At 56.7% G+C, this 18,974-nt stretch overlaps 1 protein-coding gene across 2 annotated transcripts in view; it reads right to left on the reverse strand.

The window, feature by feature from the left end:
• FBLN1 (fibulin 1) overlaps nucleotides 1-18,974 on the reverse strand; it is an 88,769-nt gene that overhangs the window by 52,234 nt on the left and 17,561 nt on the right. For both annotated transcript variants that reach the window (XM_058741015.1, XM_058741013.1), the window contains exons 3-8: nucleotides 13,670-13,805; nucleotides 11,477-11,648; nucleotides 7,198-7,257; nucleotides 5,961-6,062; nucleotides 4,987-5,124; nucleotides 3,678-3,815 (exon numbers count right to left, since the gene is read on the reverse strand). In XM_058741015.1, coding sequence (XP_058596998.1) covers nucleotides 3,678-3,815; nucleotides 4,987-5,124; nucleotides 5,961-6,062; nucleotides 7,198-7,257; nucleotides 11,477-11,648; nucleotides 13,670-13,805 — 746 coding nt within the window. The remainder of the gene's footprint in view (nucleotides 1-3,677; nucleotides 3,816-4,986; nucleotides 5,125-5,960; nucleotides 6,063-7,197; nucleotides 7,258-11,476; nucleotides 11,649-13,669; nucleotides 13,806-18,974) is intronic.

Here is an 18,974-nt window from a genome sequence, read left to right on the forward strand (position 1 = left end):
ACACGGGGTGTGGGCCTAAGTGCCCTCGGCGCCAAAACTCTTGCCCCTGCGAGGCTCTGGGCTCCTCCGATGATCGGCCCGGCCCGCCTGGCCTCGGCCTCACTCTGGCCAGCGGTCCCCGCGACCAGGCTTGAGCCCTTACAACACACCGATGGCTCCTGGACAGGCCTCTTGGGTCCCACCTCTGTGCCTTTATTCACACAGCCCCTGGCTGGGAAGTCACCTCCCCCGTCTGCCTGGGAAACACTTTCACAGCTTGCGTGTCACCTCCTGGAGGCCCCTTCCTGTCCGGCCCCCATCTGGGCTCCTCAGGCCCGAGCTGACTTGTGCCCTGCGGGGAGGAGCCGCTGGCTCCAAGTTCACCGCACTGTGGTCTCCCTCCTTGACTGCACGTGCCTGCGTGGGGCCTTCACCTCTGCTGGACACACGCCTGGCAAGTGCGAACCAGTGATCGGACAAGGAGGACCCTCCATTCCCCCAGCTCGAATTTGGAGTAAAACCGCAGAGGCTAAACTTCTTACTAGGGGGAGACTTCTACAGGCACCTAGGTTTTTAAGCATCACCTTGTTCAGACACTTGCAAAGCACCCAGGGGACAGAAGAGAAGGGAGTTATGGTAGAAGGCCCCTGAGCCAAAGTCAAAAAGAGGGATCAGCTGTATTTCTCCCCTCCCGGCCAAGCCCCACGCTCCTTGAACCGTCAGGGGCCAGGACAGTCAGGGGTAGGACCCAGGGCCGCCCCTGGAGTCAGCCTTCACACAGCAGCGCAGCACTTAACAGTTTATAAAAGCTAGCCGGCTCTAGAAGCAGGGTGTCCTGCCTCCCAGCCTGAAAATCGGGGTTGACAGGCTACAGTCCGCCAGTCAAATCCAGCTCACTGCCTGTTTTTGTCAATAAAGCTTTATTGGAACACCCGAGCTGCAACACAGACCCTATAGCACACGAAGCTGGTACTTACTAGGCAGCCCTTTACAGAAAAAAATTTGTCCCCTGCCCCGTACCAAGAACAAATGCAGCGTCTAGCAACGATATCGCTGCCTCCCCCGGAGGTTTTGTGCTCACCAAGGAGATCTACAGTTCCCCAAACTGTGTTCCGTGGAACACGAGTACCCCTTGAGACATGGTGTGCTCCCCGGGCAGGGGAGTCCCCCCACCTGTGAGCACCACAAAGTAAGGAAGGACCAGGCAATCAATGCATGAATGGGACACCGGGAAAAATAAAGAACAAATAAATAGAAAAGGTCCAAGCCGTTTGGGAACGCGTCATACAACCTCTGTCTCTTACGGCTCACACGGGAAAAGCCCGGACCATCCCGGCTGAAAAGCACCTCGCTAACTTTAACCCAATGACGACGGGACCCTTGATTGCCCCGATGGAACACCTCGGAACACCCCAAGATGCCGTGCGCGGGAAGCCCCTGCTCTGGCCCATTCCGTCATCCTCACTGAAGCCGAAAGGTAGACGGTGAGAACCCCGACAGGGAATCAGACGAAGCAGGAAAAAGAAACCCAACAAAGATAGGATCGTCTCGGGGCGCCTGGGGGGCTCCGTTGGCAAAGCGTCCACTCTTGATTTCAGTTCAGGTCATGATCTCACGGGTTGTGGATCGAGCCCCACAGTGGCTCTGTGCTAACAGTGTGGCATCGACTTGGGATTCTCTCTCTCTCTGCCTCCCCCCGCCCCGCTTTTCCCCGTCTCTCTCTCTCTCTCGCACTCTCTCTGCCTCCCTCTATCCCCATGCTCACTCTCTTAAACTGAATAAAGTAAAAAATATATATTAAAGAAAAAACGTTTTAAAGAAAGGATCCTGAGTTTCTTTAGGAGCACTAAAGAGCACTGTGGGCACGAGAAGGGGCACCTGCCCGAGCCCGAGTTGCGGGACGCCTCGTGGCTGCTCTGCAGACCCTCCAAACACCCAGGGACTGGCGGGTGGGGCTCCTTCGGGGCTTTGCTCTGCTCACCTAGGCTCTCCCTGCATCTAGGGAAGGATGCAGAGGGGACTGTCCTCACCCCTACTCTCACACCTTGTCCCCTACACACTTTGCACCCCGTAGAGGGGCAACGGGGCTACACAGACTCGCAAATGCTTCTTCCGTGTGGAAATCGGGGCTGATTTTGTCATGAGTCAGGGTTTCCACCCCAAACAGATGCCAGCCTCCTCTGCGGAGCCCCCTCCAAGCGCCCTGCAAGTCTGGGCAGGACCCTCCTCCCTGCTGGCCCTGGGAGAGCCGTCAGCCTCCTGCTCACAGGCCCCCTGTGCTGGGTGACGACAGCCCGGCTGGCGGGAGGCTGGCGGGGGGCCAACCCCAGCCAAGCGGAGGCCCCCACAGCTCCGACGCCTCCCCATCCTCCCTGCAGTGGATGACTGGGGAGCTTTAAAAGCAGAAGTCTGGGGTAGGGTTCCAAGGAGGCCTCTGTCCCAGGGGGTTACTGGTCTATTTGTCTTTAAATACTCTGGGGTGGTTTATAAAAAAAAAAAAAAAAAAAAAAAAGGCGAGAGAGATTTCTGTCCAAACTGCCATTTCAAATCAAAGATCAATACAGATTTATCTGAGAAAGGGCGAGGCAAACCTAAGACAGAAACCAGCTTCCAGAAGTGCCCTTTAAGGAGGGAAACGGGACAGCCTCAGTGAAGGAGGGTTCTAATTGGTGGTGTTTGCAGCTCTCCGGCAGGGGTGTGTGTGTGGGGGGGGGGGAGTGTTCCCGTCCTCAAAGGCAGGACCCAGAAGCTTCTGCTGGGCAGAGACCAAGGCCAGGCCGGCAGATCTGGACCCAAATGCCAACAGCAAACACCGGCCGAGCCAAGCGGTTATAGCCTGGGTGACTCCGGGAGAAAGGGGTGTCACCTTCCGTTTGCAGAGCTCGTGACTCGTCCCTCAGCTCCCTGCCCCCTCCCCACGCTGCTTCTCCATCCCGAGAGTGTGACCAATCACACGGGATTTCCTTTAATTCCACAGCAGTCTTGCTCTGACGTCAGGCAATACAGTAGATTTGTTTTGCGGTGAAATGTATGCGACATAAAGTTTGCCATTTTAACGATTTTTAAGCATATAGACAGGTGGCATTAAATACGTTCACACGGCCGTGCAGCCATCACCGCCTTCCATCCACACAACTTTTTAATTTGCCCCAACTAAAACTCTGCGGGGTAAACACTAACTCCCCACATTCCCGCCCCAGGCACCCTCATTCTCCCTTCCATCTCGATGAAATCCACGGATACAAAGTATTTTCTGCAACAAACCTTTAACATACAAGGCATTTCCCAATCATCTTGTTCCCTCCTTGCCTCAAGCCGCCAAACCAGGTAGCAGGATTATTCCCATTTTGTAGAGGACGAAATTCAGAGTCGAAGGAGGGACATAAACCACCTTAACGCATTCATTCTGTCCGTCAACTACAGCCCTGCGGCCCAACCCGGCCTGCGCCTGTTTTTGCAAATCAAGTTTTATGGGGACACGGTACCGTGCGTTTGTCCACAAATCTGTGGCTGCTCCCTAGCTTCGTCCACGGAGCCGAGTTTTTGCAACAGAGACCGTATGGCTCACATACTGGCTTCCCAGCCCTTCTGAGGGTATGCTTGCCGAGCTCTGCTCGGCAGGCCCGGCGCGTTCTAGAGCTGTGGCCCGCCGCTCGAGCGCTCGCCCTGCCTGGGGGACCCTGGCGGCAACGTCTTACCAATACAGTTGCCTAGAGCATCTTGTATAAAGCCGCTCTTGCATTGTAGCTTGGGTCTGCAGCGGAAGGATCCCAGAGTATTCTGACAGATAAAATCGGGGAGGCAGTTATGAATACCACTCTCACACTCGTCAATATCTGGTACATCATAAAAAAAGGAAATTGTTAGCAAGAGTCCTGCCGGAAGCATCGTACAACATTCACAAAAATCACGAGAAAGGTTTTTTTTCCTAACGCTCACTACTCAGACTACAACCCGAAACATTCCAGTCGAGAAGTCACATAAAAAAAAAGAGCCTTAGTTAGCTAGCCAAATAGTGCTCGCGTTGCTAAAGATTTAAAGTTCTTCCCCCCCCCCCCCCCCACCAAGGCTCTTATGAGGCAAACTTTCTGTTATATACTAAATAACCCAGGCATTTTCCTGGCAATATGTGGGATTTTTTTTTTTTTAACCTCTAGGCTAAGTGCATGTTTGGTTTAGACAATAAAGCAATGATCTTAGTGGCAATAAACACTGTCCCTACAAACTCATTCATTCTGACGTTGTCACAATATTCCAAATATGAACAGTGGTGATTGCCATGATGGGACATTTTGGCTGCCCTTCCTTTGAAGTTCGTGGCTGTCAAATGTTCAAAAGTGTATACTCAGCTGGCTGGGCCCCTGGGATCTCAGGGTCCAAACCGCCCAGCGAGGCTGCGAGGATGGGCTGAACAGAGCTTTGCCCAAAGGCCCTGCGACGTCAAGAGGGTGTGCCTGGCTTTACCCTCGTAACCCAACCAAAACTTTTATACAAGTGGTGTTTTTCGTTCTGAAGGGCTGGAAACCCTCAGAAGAGAACTATGTTCTCATAGATCCTCATCAAAGCCTTATCTGCCAAATAACATCTATGGCTTGGCGGGGAAAGGCCAGCAGCCAGAAATGTCGTGTTTTTAGGCAGCAGAAGAGAGTAAGCTTTGAACTTCAAGGAAGTCTGGAATCAGATGGAAGGCAGCTGTTGTACAGATTTTTTTTTGTTTTTTTTTTTGTAGAAGGCACATGTGAGCACCTGAAGTTCATTCACTTCTCATCTTGCTTTGAAATGATCCTGCTCTGAGCCTTTTCAGAAGTCCAAACTCACCATTGTCATTAACTCAGCGTTAAGATAAGAAGGTAAATCTTTACTAACAACACAACCGGGTCGGTGCCCTGGGCAGTCACAGGTTGGGGGGGGGGGGGGCACACCCCCCTGGGAGTCCAGTGCTGCCTTTACTATCTTATTCTATCTATTCCTGGAGAGCTGAGGTGTGTAGACTGGAGAGTGTTATACCTTTGCAATCATTGTCCTCTGTGAGCTCATAGCCAGTCCCACAGCTGCTGTCTCTCTGGCAGCGGAAAGAGCCCACTGTATTGACACAGGACTCCCCAAGCCGGCAATTGTGGCTGCCCGTGATGCATTCGTTGATATCTAGGACAGACGGAGGCAACGAGGGAGTAACCAGCAAGAACAAAGGACCCCGGCACTTCACCACAAGGAATGTACCGGAAGGCACCGTAAATGGGTTCCCAGCATCTCTCCAGTCCCCCACCCATGTGTATTCAGGCTGTGCACCTGAAGGCGTCTCGGGCACTCACCACCCAATCAAAAGCAATGGTTTCCTTCCCCGGCTAAGTTTCAGAGCGACTGCTCGTTTTTTTTTTGTTGTTTGTTTGTTTTAATGTGTTCTTGATTTTCGAAAGAGAGAGAGAGAGAGAGAGAGAGAGAGAGAGAGAATGAGCAGGGGAGGGGCAGAGACAGAGTAGGAGACACAGAATCCGAAGCAGGCTCCAGGCTCCGAGCCGTCGGCACAGAGCCCGACGCGGGGCTCGAACTCACGGACCGCGAGATCGCGCCCTGAGCCGAAATCAGGCGCTCAACCGACTGAGCCACCCAGGCGCCCCCTACCGCTCGTTTTGAGAACGCACTAAGCAGTGTCAGGCCCTGCACTGGAGTCACATGACCCTTAGGACCCCTCTAAGAGGCTGTCACTGTCCTCTATCTCCCCCACCCCAAATGGGAGGGGAGAGAGAGGCTGAGGGATGTGCCCAGGGCCACTCGGATCCTGGATTCGGAGCCCGGTCAGATGCCAAGCCCGGCCCCATTTCCCAGCACGGTGTGTATATGCCCCGGGAGGAGAGCCGTGGCCGGACGCCGTGGACTCCACCTGCCTACGAACGGGGCCCCGACGTGTGCAGAGCGTCAAGCAGAGACGGGGGCAGAGGCCCCCCGCCGCCCTGCTGTGGCCGGAGCTCGGTGACGGTCACCTTCACAGGAGACGCTGTCGGGCAGCAGCTGGTAGCCCACGAAGCAGGAGCAGACGACCCCGTCCCCCGTGTCTCGGCACTGCTGTTTGCAGGGGCCGCCGCCTGGAATCAGAGCAAATCAGGGCAACCGGGAGCCAAACACCCACCACAAGCCTCTGGCGTTTCCGGCTCCCTGTGGGCCAGGCAAACGCCCTCAGGGTGGACGACACACGGGACACAGGCTCCCCAGGTTGGAGCCCACCCTCTCCAGCGTGGCACCCCTCCCTTCCCGAGGGAGACCCCCGGGATCTGGCCCCTGCACGACCCCGGGACCTCCCCTCCAACCATACTTCCTGCAGGGCAGCTGACGGGTGCTCAGAGAGCCAACCTCACGGGGACAGACCTCTACCAGTCGGCTAAGCGTTCTGTCACAGTTCTGGCCGCTCCCCAGGCCCTGCGAGCCCCCTGCCCGCTTCTCCAGCCTCTCCCTCGAGCCCCGGGCCCACCCCTCCCCGTGAGCCGCGCGAGTCTGCGTGTCTCCAACACCGCGCGCCCAGTGTTACTTCCTTGGCCAGCCCCCCCTCACCCACTGCAAACCAGCCTTTCCCTCCCCCAGGAAGGCCTCCCACACCCCCCAGAGAGCTTTCTGGGCTCTGTGCCCTCCCCACCCCACCCCCACCTCCCACCCCACCTCTGTGCGGCCTGTCACTGTAGCCGGGCCACATCATTCTGTGATTTCACTGGCTCCCAGTTAACGCCCCGACCACAGGGCAAGCTTCCTAACGAACCTCTGGAGCAGACTTGCCCGTCTAGACATGCGGAACGGTCCATGAAAGACAAATCTAGTTTTATCGTGTGAAAAACAAACCTGCCAGGCCCTAGTCACTTTAAATTTGCGAATGATGCCACCAGTGGCACAGCTGGGGCTCCGGGACACAAGGCAAGTAACACTCGGCCCTCCCTCCGGTGGTGTTCACCCTTCACAGAGCCCGTGTTGGGGGGGGGGGGGGGGGCGCTGTGCTGGGAGCTTTTAAGGGCCCACACGGCCCCTTCCTGTGAGCTCACCCTGTCTCCCCCTGGCCCATCAGGCCCCAGCCCGCAGGGAAGGAGGAAGGGGGCCCAGGAGTGCAGGGAGGACAGAGCGACTTCAGCTGACTCAGCCCAAGCGCTCTTCCCAGGACGTCAGACTCCCAAGGACATGAGCGCGGACTCCCCCGCAGGCTGGATTCACGGCCCGCTGGAGGGAGCAGGGCCTCACCTCTGCAGCGGTCGTTCAGGTACGGGTCCTCCTGCTCCTCCTCAATCTCCGAAATCTTGGCTGTGGGAGAAAGAGAGGCAAATTGGACATTTATCCAAACACAGCATCCCGTCTTATCTCAGCAGCAACTCTGAATTCTCTACCTCCCTATAAGCATCGGGCAATCGCGTCCATTTCATTAGTTCAGCGTTTCAACTGAGTGCTGTGGGAGCTGAGGCCATCCGAAGTACTTGCCCTATTTCAGCAAATGCAGTCGCGGCCCCCAAACCGTGCACCTGGGAAAGGCTTCTTGTTAGGGCGTGAATTGTGTCTCTCCCCCCCCCCCCCCCCCCCCCCCCCGCCCACCTCACCTCGCCCAGAAGATACTATAGCTCTAACCTCCAGTACCTGTGAACGTGACCTTACTTTAGAGGAGAGTCTTTGCAGAGGATCGAGTTAAGGTGGATTAGGGTGGTCTGTGTCCTTATAAAAAGAGGAACCTGGACACAGAGACAGACACGCCCCGAGGAAAAAGGATGTGAAGACACAGGCGGGAGAGAGCCATCCGTGCACTGGCCAAGGAGCACCGGGGCGGCCGGGAGAGAGGCCTGCCCTGGAGCAGATTCTGCCCCGAAGCCTCAAAAGGAAGGAGCCCTCCGCCAACACCCTGCTCTGGGGCGTCTAGACTCCAGACTGTGAGACGCTACGTTTCTGTTGCTGAAGCTCCCCACCAACCCGTCTGCGGTGCTTTGTTAGGGCAGCCCCAGGAAATGAATGTCCTTCTACAGCTTGCCTGCAAAACTCAGTTTACTGCCGGTCATCCATAGCCACTCACTGGGTTCATTCCGCAGACGGGTCTGAGCATCTGTGCTGGGGGTTGAGCACTCGGCTTAGACAAGGCCCCTGCACTCAACAGAAAATTCAACACGGCCACGGGAGACGGCGGGGTACCCTAATTTAATCGAACGGGGTGGTTTTCCACCGGTAGTTCTGGGGTAAGAGAAGAAACGGGTTAGTCCTTTCAGCTTGCGTACAGCCAAGGGCGGGGAGGATCCCTAAAAATCCTCGAAAACCAAGGCCTCCAAAGTCGAGGACCCTTCCTCAAGACCGGGTGACAGGGAACCCAACTCAATCACAAGTCGACAGCATTATGTTACAGCGCTGGGAGGGGCGGGGTGGGGGTGGGGGGCAAAAATCAAAGCGCATCCATGGCACGATCCCGCCCGTGTGAGAGATGATGTTTTTGGGGTGATAGTGCGGTGTGGGTCTGGAGCCGACGACCAAGAAGGAATTCTTGAAGACGTCTTTGGTGCAAAAAGGCGATTTTATTAAAGCCCGGGGACAGGACCCGTGGGCAGAAAGAGCTGTCTGGGGACCATGAGGAGAGGCTGGTTATATACTGTGGGGTCGGGGGAGGTAAAGTCCGGGGGGAAGTTTCCAGGGACATTTTCACTGCTAAAGACTCCCAGGGCACCGGAGGCCTAGCTGTTGTCAAGCCAGGATGGTTTTTCCCTCCAGCAAAGCATCAGGGCTGAGACAGCAGGGAATCCCGCAGAAACGTGTTACTCTGCTGCCCAGTATCTGCCAAGGGGCTGCAGCCTAGAAGGAAATTGAGGTCTATCTGCCTTTGTTTCCCACATCAAGAGACACCGAAAGAGACCGCAGAAAACACCAGGAAAGGAAATGGACCTAATGGAAACCGTATTTCTCTCTATGTCAATTTCCTCTTCCTTCTGCTTTCTGTATCTTCTAAACCGCCCCTGGTGAGTGCGTAATCCACGCACGGCAGAAAAATAAACATCATTACGACCAAACGGTTTAGTAATTCCGCTATGAAATCCAATACGGCATAACTTACCTACACTAACTGCACAAAGGCGGTCTTTTCTCGGCGCTGTTAAAATACGGTAAGGGTCCCTAAGCAAACTTTTTGCTCGGTGAGGAACTGCGAAAAAGACCTTTCGAGTGCGAATCATCTCTTCTAGGTTAGGGGGCTGGGAACCTTTGCAATCTGGGGACTCTGCTCACGGGGGCATTCAGTCCAGGCCAAGGCACAGGCCGGGACTTCTGCTGGGAGGACCCGTGAAGAGCTATTTCTTCACCATCAAGATCTGCGTGGTGTTCTGTGGGAACAAGCCCAGCCCTGACGGACCACCATTTCTGCCCCCAAACGAATCCAGAACCTGGGCGTTGCCAGCCTCAATCTCCCAGGCTGTAGAACGGGGATAATCAATATATGTCCTAGTAGTGTTCCACCCAAACCCTCCTTGGTAAAGGGACAGGGCTCTTTCCTTTGTTTTGAGCCAATCCTTTGATAACATGTAATATAAACGAATTGCCAGAAAGAACTCAAGAATGCAGACATAGAAGCCCCCGTTTAGAAATTAAATGGACATAAGTGACGCTATCGAATGCTTTAAAGTTTCTAAAAGCTTCCTCTCAACTTCTGTACTTATTTTTGTTAGAGGCCAACAGTGGTCTGTGGGCCCTCTGTGTGGCCCCGTGACAGGACACAGTAGGCCCGCGATCAGCGTTAGTGGACGGGAGGAAGGTACGTCTGTGTCCGCGAGGAGGAAGGGCAGGGAGTCCTCACAGAGACTCTGGGGAAAGGCTGGGGCAAGGACGGAAGCAGATAAAAGACAGGAGAGAAAACATCTGGAGCAGCAGAAGAGCCCAGAGATCGTGATGGAAACAAGACGTAAATTGACAAAAATCCTTCCCAGAGACACGGGAGAAATGCTCCGCCAGCACGAATAGCTTGGGTTTGTTTAAAGTGAAAATGTCATCTCCGGTTCCAAGAGTCACGGAGGGAGCCAGAATGGGGTTCCAACCCTCCTTTACGAGAATCTGAAATCAGCCCCAGGGCATCCACGAGCAATCACAAAGAGAGACTGGGCCATCTGACGCAGAAGCATGAAGCCACCAAGGTCACACGGCCACGGGCCGGGCAGCCTGACTAAGGGACCACAGGTCCCTTAGTCCGCACAGGTGTGCGAGCTCCTCTCACCGAAGGCCTTCCCGCCCCTCACCCGCCACAGTGGGGAGGGGGGTAGGGCATCCGAGTCAGGAGGAAAGGAGCCCAAAGTCAGACAGCAAGCCTGGGGCCCAGCGGACTCCTGAAAGTTTCCAGGCTTATTTCCATTATGGCCCAGGAAGCCCTGCATCAGTGGAAGAGATTATTAGACAAACAAGAAGTTTCCTGAACCGTGTAACTGAGCCATGCTCCAAGGCTTGGATTCATCCGGCCTGGGACAAACGGAGGGTGGTGAATGAACAGCCGGGAGCTCCCTGGAAGCTGCTTTGGGCGGGGGGGTGGTCACTCGCCTCTTTGCTGAAAAAGTATCTATTAGCTGAAAGAGTCCAGGCAGGCAGCCGTGAGTGGTACCCCCACCCGCCTCTTGTCTGCACATCACTGGCACCAGATGGAGAGAGAAAGGGCACTGGCCGGGGCGCGGGAGGCCGGCGTTCTCCCTCCCCTGTGTGTCGGCCTTGTGGCCTTGAGCATCAGGCCCTCGTCTGTGAACTGAGAGCAAGCCACCCGCCATACTGCCTGGGCTGTTAGAAACGCAGGGAAGAACCGTGGCGATAAACGTCTGTGGAGCCAGGTGCCACACCAGACACCTCGTCCTCCCAGACAACGCAATTGTCCCCATTGCACCGATGAGCGAACTGAGGTCTGGATAAATCAGTTTACCTAAAATACACGTTAGGACAGGGACGTGAACCCAGACTTGTCAGATCCCAGATCCCAAGCCTTCGGTCCCAACTCCAGGGCAGTGGCCTCTCAGAGGAGGTGACAAACGCCAACAGTGCTCTGACAGTCAGTCTGTGCTGAGTTCAGGCGACAGCAAACGTGTGTGCTTATACTCTGCCTGTGATTGTTAATTTTCTGTGTTAACTCGGTTGGGCCACGGTACCCAGAGATTTGGTCAAACACCGGTCTGTATTTGCTGTGATGGTATTATTTAGAGGAGATTAACATTTACATCAACGGACTTTGAGTAAAACAGATCGCCCTCTGTAATGTGGGTGGGGCTCGTCTAATCAGGTGAAGACTGACCTCCTCCAAGCGAGAAGGCATTCTGCTAGCAGACGGCATTTGGACTGAAACTGCAATATAAACTCTCCCTCGGGTCTCTGGCCTGCTGGCCCACCCTGCGGATTTCAGACCCGAGTGAGCCAATTCCTCAAAATACATTTCTCTCTCTGCATACGCATGCACGCATATTCTGTCGGCTTTATTTCTTCGGATGACCCTGACTGGTGCGCCGCCCGAAAGGGAAAAGACGGAGGAAATTACCTGCTTCTTGGAGGTCCCCAAGGTCCCCGGGGGCAAAGTCTGTGGTCTCCTGGCCCTTGACACAGCATGCCCGGAAGACCAGCCCACACTGGTAGCCGACCATGAGGGTGTACTCGCAGCTCTGGCCCTGGGCCTGGGCCGCCCTCCCCAGCAGGCAGCAATGGCAGCATCTCTGCAAACACAGAGACTCCAGGTGGAGAAGCCACGCAACAGAGCAGGGCCCCCGGCCTCGCCGATCCCCGTGTCCCCAGGCGGCGAGGACGCCGGCTGACGTAGCTGTCTCCTCTAAACGCTGGCACTGTGTAGAGCTCAGCAAGCCAAGCCCAGAGCACATTGCCAATCCAACCTCACAGGTCCTGGCTCTGAAAGCAGCCTTAAAGGGGTTGCACCCAGCACGTGCCCCCCAACACCAGATGTCTCCCTTCCTGCCCGGCTCCTACATCTCCGGGAGGAATTAGCTAGGACAGGGATCCGCTAGGGGTCACCCAAGGGCGCCCTGAGGCTCCACTCCTCGTGTGCAGTCGAAGGTTTCTCTGTGATGCCCAGGAAAATGCATCTGCGCGCGTGTCTTCCCTCCAGAGCCCGGCAGGAAGCACACTGTGCGTTCGAGAAGCACGGGCACCTGAAGACAAGTCGTCAAGTGAGGGACAGAGTCACTGCCTGTCACCTGGACCCCGGTGTTCCTGAAAGTCACACCTGAATCCAGGGGGTTCGTTCGGCCCTTAATGTACGAAAAGCCCCGTTCCAGTCCTTATTATCCTAAGAAAGGCACAGAACTTTCCAACAGGTCCACAGCAGGAGCCAGGAGGTGGGGCTTGGCTCGAGTTTCTGCGGAGGTTGATGGGGCGTTCTACAACCCCCCCCCCCCGCCAGAAAGAGGGAGGCTTTGGCTACCCCCTCCACCTTCCAGGGCATGACGAATCCTCCCCGGAAACACAAATCACTCGTCTGCCAAAGGGGCCTGTTCCCACTCCCGTTAGGATGTTCCGTGGCTTTTCCACACACACACCCCCCTTCTCTCTAGTCTGGGGACAAGGGCAGAGCTGTCTGCTGGGCAGACGGTGTCTGCAGAGCCCCTGCCCTGCCTGGGGAGGCGGTCACTGGACGCCCGAGCTCCTGGCTCCCGGGACCCCTCGACCAGACCGCCCCACCCTCACCCCTCCCAGCTCCCTCGCGCCAGAAGCTTCCGCCATGAAGGCCCACGAAGGCTGAGGGTGGGCGGAGGGGCTCTGGAACTCCCAACTACTCCACGCCCCAATCTGTGTGAAGACAGAACCCTCAGAAAGGAGCCCCCACCCTCCCCCCCAGAATCCAGATTTCGTTCCGATTCACACTCCTCGGAGTTACTTCCTGGCCTTCCTGACTGGGAATGGGAACCCTTTCCTCCTGGAGCTGCCTCCCCCACCAGGACCCAGGACCCCGCTGACCGGGTCCAAAGCTCCCTGTGGTTGTTTTTCTCTCTCAGTGCGCGGTGAGGGAGGGACAGCCTAGTTCATTTACAGTTTTAAGGCCCGACCAGAAAGCTCTCAGGAACTCCCCACCCCTGTGCGAAGAGGCAGATCTTTCACAGGGACAGAGGCCCTCAGGGACTGGGCCCGACCTGGGTGAAGTCACCTGCTCAGAACTCAGCCCCCCCTAGAGCCCAGTGGACCCCACGCCCCCTTCCACCTCCACAGACTCCTCCCCTGCCAGGCCACTTTGGGGTGTGGGCCACTCTGAACCTCGCTTTCCTCTTCTAGGGCAGTTAGGGATGTCACGTGTTTTCAGAGACCCCGGGGTCCCGTTCTGAGCTCTAGGCTCTACTTCCCTGGTGGGCAGGAAAGCTTGAGGGGGCGTCCTGGGCAGGGTGGGGGGCCTGCCGTGAGCTGCAAAGAGGGCTCTGAAGGCCCTGAGCCCAGGCAGCCTCTGCTCTGATCTCTGCGCTCCTGCCAGAGGCCCTGGGATGGGAGGTCCTCAGGGCAAGCCTGGGTCCCTCCATCCCGGTCTCCTCAGTGTTGTCCATGACTAAACTGAAGGGGGCGGGGGATGGGGGAGGGCCCTGAGAGGCCCCTCCCCCCTCCTGGGCTCCTCCCTCCTCCCTGCCCTGCCCTGCGCGCCAGGGCGGGAGGCCTGGGCAGATGCCGCAGGCAGGAGAGCACCCAGGCCTCCGGCTGGGGGACAGCGGCTGCTGGGCGGCGGGGGACGGGTCCTCACCTTCACGAACGTAGCCTCGAGGCTGGCGTTGTCGCTGTGCTGCATGGCGCAGCTGTCCTGCTCGTTGGCCAGGTTGATGCCTGTGGCACAGTGGAGCTCCTCCAGCTGGCTGTGACAGCACTGTTCCCGGACCATCCTGCGGGCAGAGGCCAGGGCTCGGTGGGGGAGGGGCCCGCCGGGGTGGGGGGGTCCACAGGGCCTGGGAGCAGCAGCCCCTCGGGGGCGGGAGCTCTGTCACCTTCCGGTGCCTCCCGTTTCCCAACCGAGCCCCACCCACCCGCACACACACACACCCACGCACACACGCCAGCAGACAGACGGTGCTAAGTAAGCACAGAATGAGAGAGGCTGGATGCAGGGTGGGGTCTGGGGGCGGAGGCAGGAGACCCCCATGTGCCGCTGGAGTCCCGGTTCATCTCCGGGCTCCGAGCCTCGCCCTGCAAAAAGCTCTCACCTAGTGACAACACCCAAACACGGGCACCCTTATCCTTCACCAGACCCCAGCACTCATCCCTGTTTTCCAGGCTCAGAGGAGACAGCTCCAGACAGGTGCAGTAGCTGGCCTCAGGCCACAGAGGGAGAACGATGGCAACAGCTGGCAACAGCGACACCACGCTGCGGCGTCCCGTCTCCCGGCCCCGCGGGGGGCCCCAGGAAGAAGACGGAAGACGCCACGCATAAAAGGCTTGGGTGGGCAGAAGGACCCTCACCTGCCACAATGGGCTCAGGGCAGTGGGGCCTGGCCCGGAGGCAGGTAAGTGAGCAGGAGGTGTGTGTGAGTCACAGGTACGGCTCCCACCAGACCCGAAATAACCCCAGCTTCAGCCAACGCCAGCCAGGACAGGAGGAGCCACCCACCCTGTGCGTGTCCAGAGAGAATGGGCCCAGCCCGGCCTCTTCCTGCGGCCGGCCAGCCGGGCTTCCTCTGCCCATGAGCGGCAGCCCCCCGCCCGCCCTTCCCCCCACCTCCACCTGCGGGGCTGGGGCTCCGCACCTGGCTTCCCATGTGCTTCCAGAACCAGCTGGGGCTCCAGGATGGGTTTGTCTAGGCTGGTGATACTACACGTTTCACTCGTGCTTTGGGTGAGTTTACAAATACTGGGCATTTCACTAAATTGTCAGGAACAGCAACCAGACAGGCACCCGTCCATCCATTCACTCAAAGATACTGGCTGGACAGAAAACAGCCTGAGAGCCTCAGGATGAGGACTGGAGGCCTCGGGGACTGTGGGTGGGGGTGTCAAAGCTGCTGTACAAAGCAGGAGGGTAGTTCCTCGAAAAATTAAAAACAGGACTATCCCGTGATCCAGCAGGATACACCCCTCCCAAAATTGAAAGCAGGCACTCAGAGAGATGTTTGCACAGTCACGTCCACGACAGCATCATTCACAACAGTCCAAAGAAGGAAGCAGCCCGAGCGTCCACCGAGGGACGGGTGAACGAAACGTGGCCCATCCGCACAGCGACACGGGATTCCACCCCAACGGGGAAGGAGATCCTGTCCCCTGCTACGACACAGACGGGCCTCGGGGACAGGATCCTCGGGGAAATGAGCCAGGCACAAGAAGACAAATACTGTTTGTTCCCACTTCTATGAAGAACCTGGAGTCGTCAAAAATCAGACAGAAAATACACCAGGTGCGGGGACGGAGTTTCGATCTGGAAAGATGAAAACATTCAGGGATGGCGAGTGTGTGGAGCCACGTGCCTAAAATTCGTTAAGATGGTCAAAGGGGGCACCCAGGCGGCGCACTCCGTTAAGCGTCCGACTCTTGATTTCAGGTCAGGTCACGATCTCGCAGCTTGTGAGTTCGAGCCCCGTGTCGGGCTCTGTGCTGACGGCGTGGAGCTTGCTTGGGATTCTCTCTCTCCCTCTCTCTCCGCCCCTCCCTCACTCGTGCTCTCTATCTCTCCCTCAAAATAAATAAAATAAAACTTAAAAAAAAAAAAAGACGGGGGGCGCCTGGGTGGCTCAGTCGGTCAGGCGGCCGACTTCGGCTCAGGTCACGATCTTAGGGTTTGTGAGTTCGAGCCCCGTGTCGGGCTCTATGCTGACAGCTCGGAGCCTGGAGCCTGTTTTGGATTCTGTGTCTCCCTCTCTCTGACCCTCCCCCGTTCATGCTCTGTCTCTCTCTGTCTCAAAAATAAACGTTAAAAAAAAAATTAAAAAAAAAAAAAGACGGTAAAAGTTATGCTAGGTGTATTTCACTTCAAGTAAAAGAAATCTGGCTGCGTCCCTACTGTGTGCCAGGACCATGCCGAGGCTTCAGGGACGCGGGGAGGGGTGGCCTGGTGGACTAGAACAGCCTTCCGCACCAAAAAGGCTCCCGCGGCCACGGTTGCAAAGCTCTGCCCTGGTGGGGCCCGGAGCTGGGCGTCTGGAGACCCGCGTCCAGATCCCCCCGATCCCCGCCCTGCACTCTCCCTGCCCTAGACTTGGACCAGCAATCTGACATCCCGCCCGGCTCGCTCGCTTCCCTCCGTCAAGCCCCGGCTCAAACATCCCGTTACAACATCCCACCTCATCCTGAGCTCAGAGCAGCAGTGAGGGGCAATGAGGAGGCGCTGGATGAATGAAAACTGAGAAATTTACTTAAAACCGGAAAGGTCGAATGCCACTCCCGCAGAAGAAAAATGATACGAGGCCTAAGTTACCAAGCGGCCGGTGATCTTTGGTTCCTGTATCCTTTAACTATTACTAACAAGAAGAGCCTCTTAAACCAGATTTGATTTATGACCTGCTCTCTCCCCCTCCCCTGCCTTCGCCGTCAGTGGTAATATTGAGTTTGTGAGAAAATCCCTGCTATCAGGCCTCGATGGGCTGCTGGTCAGGCCCGGCACTCAGAGCCCACGCCCGTCCCGGCACTGAACACCTGACTTTGGGCTCACAATTATCTGTCGTCTGCTGTCCTCGCCCCCTGGAACAGAAAGCATGGAGGGCTGGGGAGGGGTCGCGTTCTCCTGAGTATCCCTCACAGTGGCACTCAATGCCTGCTTCTTTTTAAAAAAAAAAATGTTTTTCATGTTAATTTATTTTTGAGAGAGAGACAGAGAGTGAGCAGGGGAGAGGCAGAGGGGAGTGGGGGGGACAGAGGATCCAAAGCACAGAGTTATCAGCACAGAGCCCGACGCGGGGCTCAAACCCAGGACCGTGAGATCATGACCTGAGCAGAAGCTGGACGCTTTAATCGACTGAGCCACCCAGGCGCCCCTCAGTGCCTGCTTCTTGAATAAAACCCCAACTGTGTTCTTAGATGAGCGACATCTCTCTTTGAGCCACCAGCCCAGGCTCGGCCTCTGATCTCCGCAGACTACGTGGGGTTTGAACCCCAAAGGTAACTGAGCAAAGCGGAAAATGTTCAGGAGAGGCTTGGAGGGACGGCGGACAGTGACGCGGTTAGAGCCGGTCAGCTCGACAGCTAAGTACTCTCCAAGAGGCTCTGGACACACACACAGCCCGGCCCGTGAGTTCACTGGGACAAGCCAATTAGCCTCCTGGAGCTTCCGTGAAACCGGCCGTGACCGGTAAGCGGTGGCCGGGGAGGACGTCGTAATCTGCGAACGCTCGCCACCCGGCCGGAATTTCCGTAGGCCCCTGTGATACAAAGTGAGTGCCACCAGCAGGCAGTCGGGGGTCAAGGGAGCCCGGACGTGTAGCCACATTCCCCACAGAGAGAAGAAATTCCCGCTCGGCCATCCCGGTGACATTCTCTGCATTTTAGGATTATCTCTACATGCACGTTCGAAATTTACCCTTGACCAAGATGTCACAGAACAAACGCGTGTTGCATAGCGAAGAAGGTATTTTCCACATAGTCTGGGGATTGAAGATAACTCCAGAACTTATTAAAGACTTTGGTGGCTAGAAGTCACTCATAAACGGAGCAGTGACTGAGATCCAAATTCACAAGTAGGGGCCGCCAGCTTCTGAGTTTCTCTGACCTCAGTCTCTCCATCTGGACACCGAGAGGTTCGGCTGATGCCCTATTTTAACGTCTGTGATTTCAGTGAGCGTTGATAATAGAGGCTCCCTGTTACGAGTGGAACTGTGTCCCCCCAAATTCCACATTGACGTCCTCACCCCCAGTATCTCAAACGTGATATTGTATTTGGAGACAGGGCCTTTATGGAGGCGAGAAAGGTAAAGTTAGGTGATCCGGGTGGCCCTGATCCACTATGACTTAGGTCCTGCTAAGAAGGGGAGGTCAGGACACAGACGTGCACAGAGGGACGACCGTGTGGGGACACAGAGGAGGACGGCCGTCTGCAGGCCCACGAGAGAGGCCTCGGGAGGAGACCGCCCTGCCCACGCCGTGATCCCGGCCTTCCGGCCTCCGGAGCTGTGAGACCATAAATGTGGGTTGTTCGAGCCCCACAGCGTGTGGTGTTCGTCACGGCGGCCCGGGCAGACTGCAACGCTCACACTGCCTGGCTTTGTGGGGCTGGCGTCTTCCCTCCTCCTCCTGTCATCGTCCCAGCCCCAAAAGCATGGTGTCACAACCCTCCTTTTGCACTTGGGGAAACCGAGGCTCTGCGCTGGCTCATGTTACGCAGCCAGAAATCCAGCCCAGTCCACCCAGCTTCCCAGGGCCAGGCTGCTCCTCACTGGCTCGGTCCCCAAACACAGCGCTCAGTGCTGACCACCCGGCTCTGCCTCAGCCCCTCCGAGCCACACTCGGGAGCCAAACTCACAGCTCTCGCCCGTCAGACGCCTGAGTGCGTGGCCTCCCCCCTCCCCATCAATTCAAACAACCGACCGTCCTGTTTTCTCTCCTTCTGTTCGGTCCACAGCGCTCTGGACCTTTCAAGCATTTTCCCAAATTGAGATTTATGTCGCCCGGCGACGCTGGCCGATCGCGTTATGCCCGCTGCCAGCTGAGATGCAGAAGTCCAGAACGAGGGAAGGAAACTTCACTGCACCCTCCTTGGCCGCTCTCCACCCAGCCCCCCACGGCTCCGAGGGCCGCACGGAGGAAACGCACAGCTGTCACAAGGAGGAAACGTTCTCGGGGCCTCGCCTCCCTGACATCTGCACCCCGGGCGAGCCGATCTGGGTTCGAATCCCAACGCCGTCACCCACCGGCTGTGCGCAGGGGGCAGAGCTCAGGTTCCTGGGCTGTAAGCCGGGATTAACAGCGGGGTGACGTGAGGAAAACGTTCATCACACACAGCAGGGAGCAGCTCTGTACAGGCTGGCCCCTACTCTTACTGTTACCTTTCCGGTGACGATCGACATTCCAGACCTTCATGGTTTACTCGACGCTTAACGCCTGCCAAACCTTCGAGGGAGCTTGGGTTAATTTAG

The sequence above is a fragment of the Neofelis nebulosa genome, chromosome 8 (genome assembly GCF_028018385.1).
Source record: "Neofelis nebulosa isolate mNeoNeb1 chromosome 8, mNeoNeb1.pri, whole genome shotgun sequence".
NCBI lineage: Eukaryota > Metazoa > Chordata > Mammalia > Carnivora > Felidae > Neofelis > Neofelis nebulosa.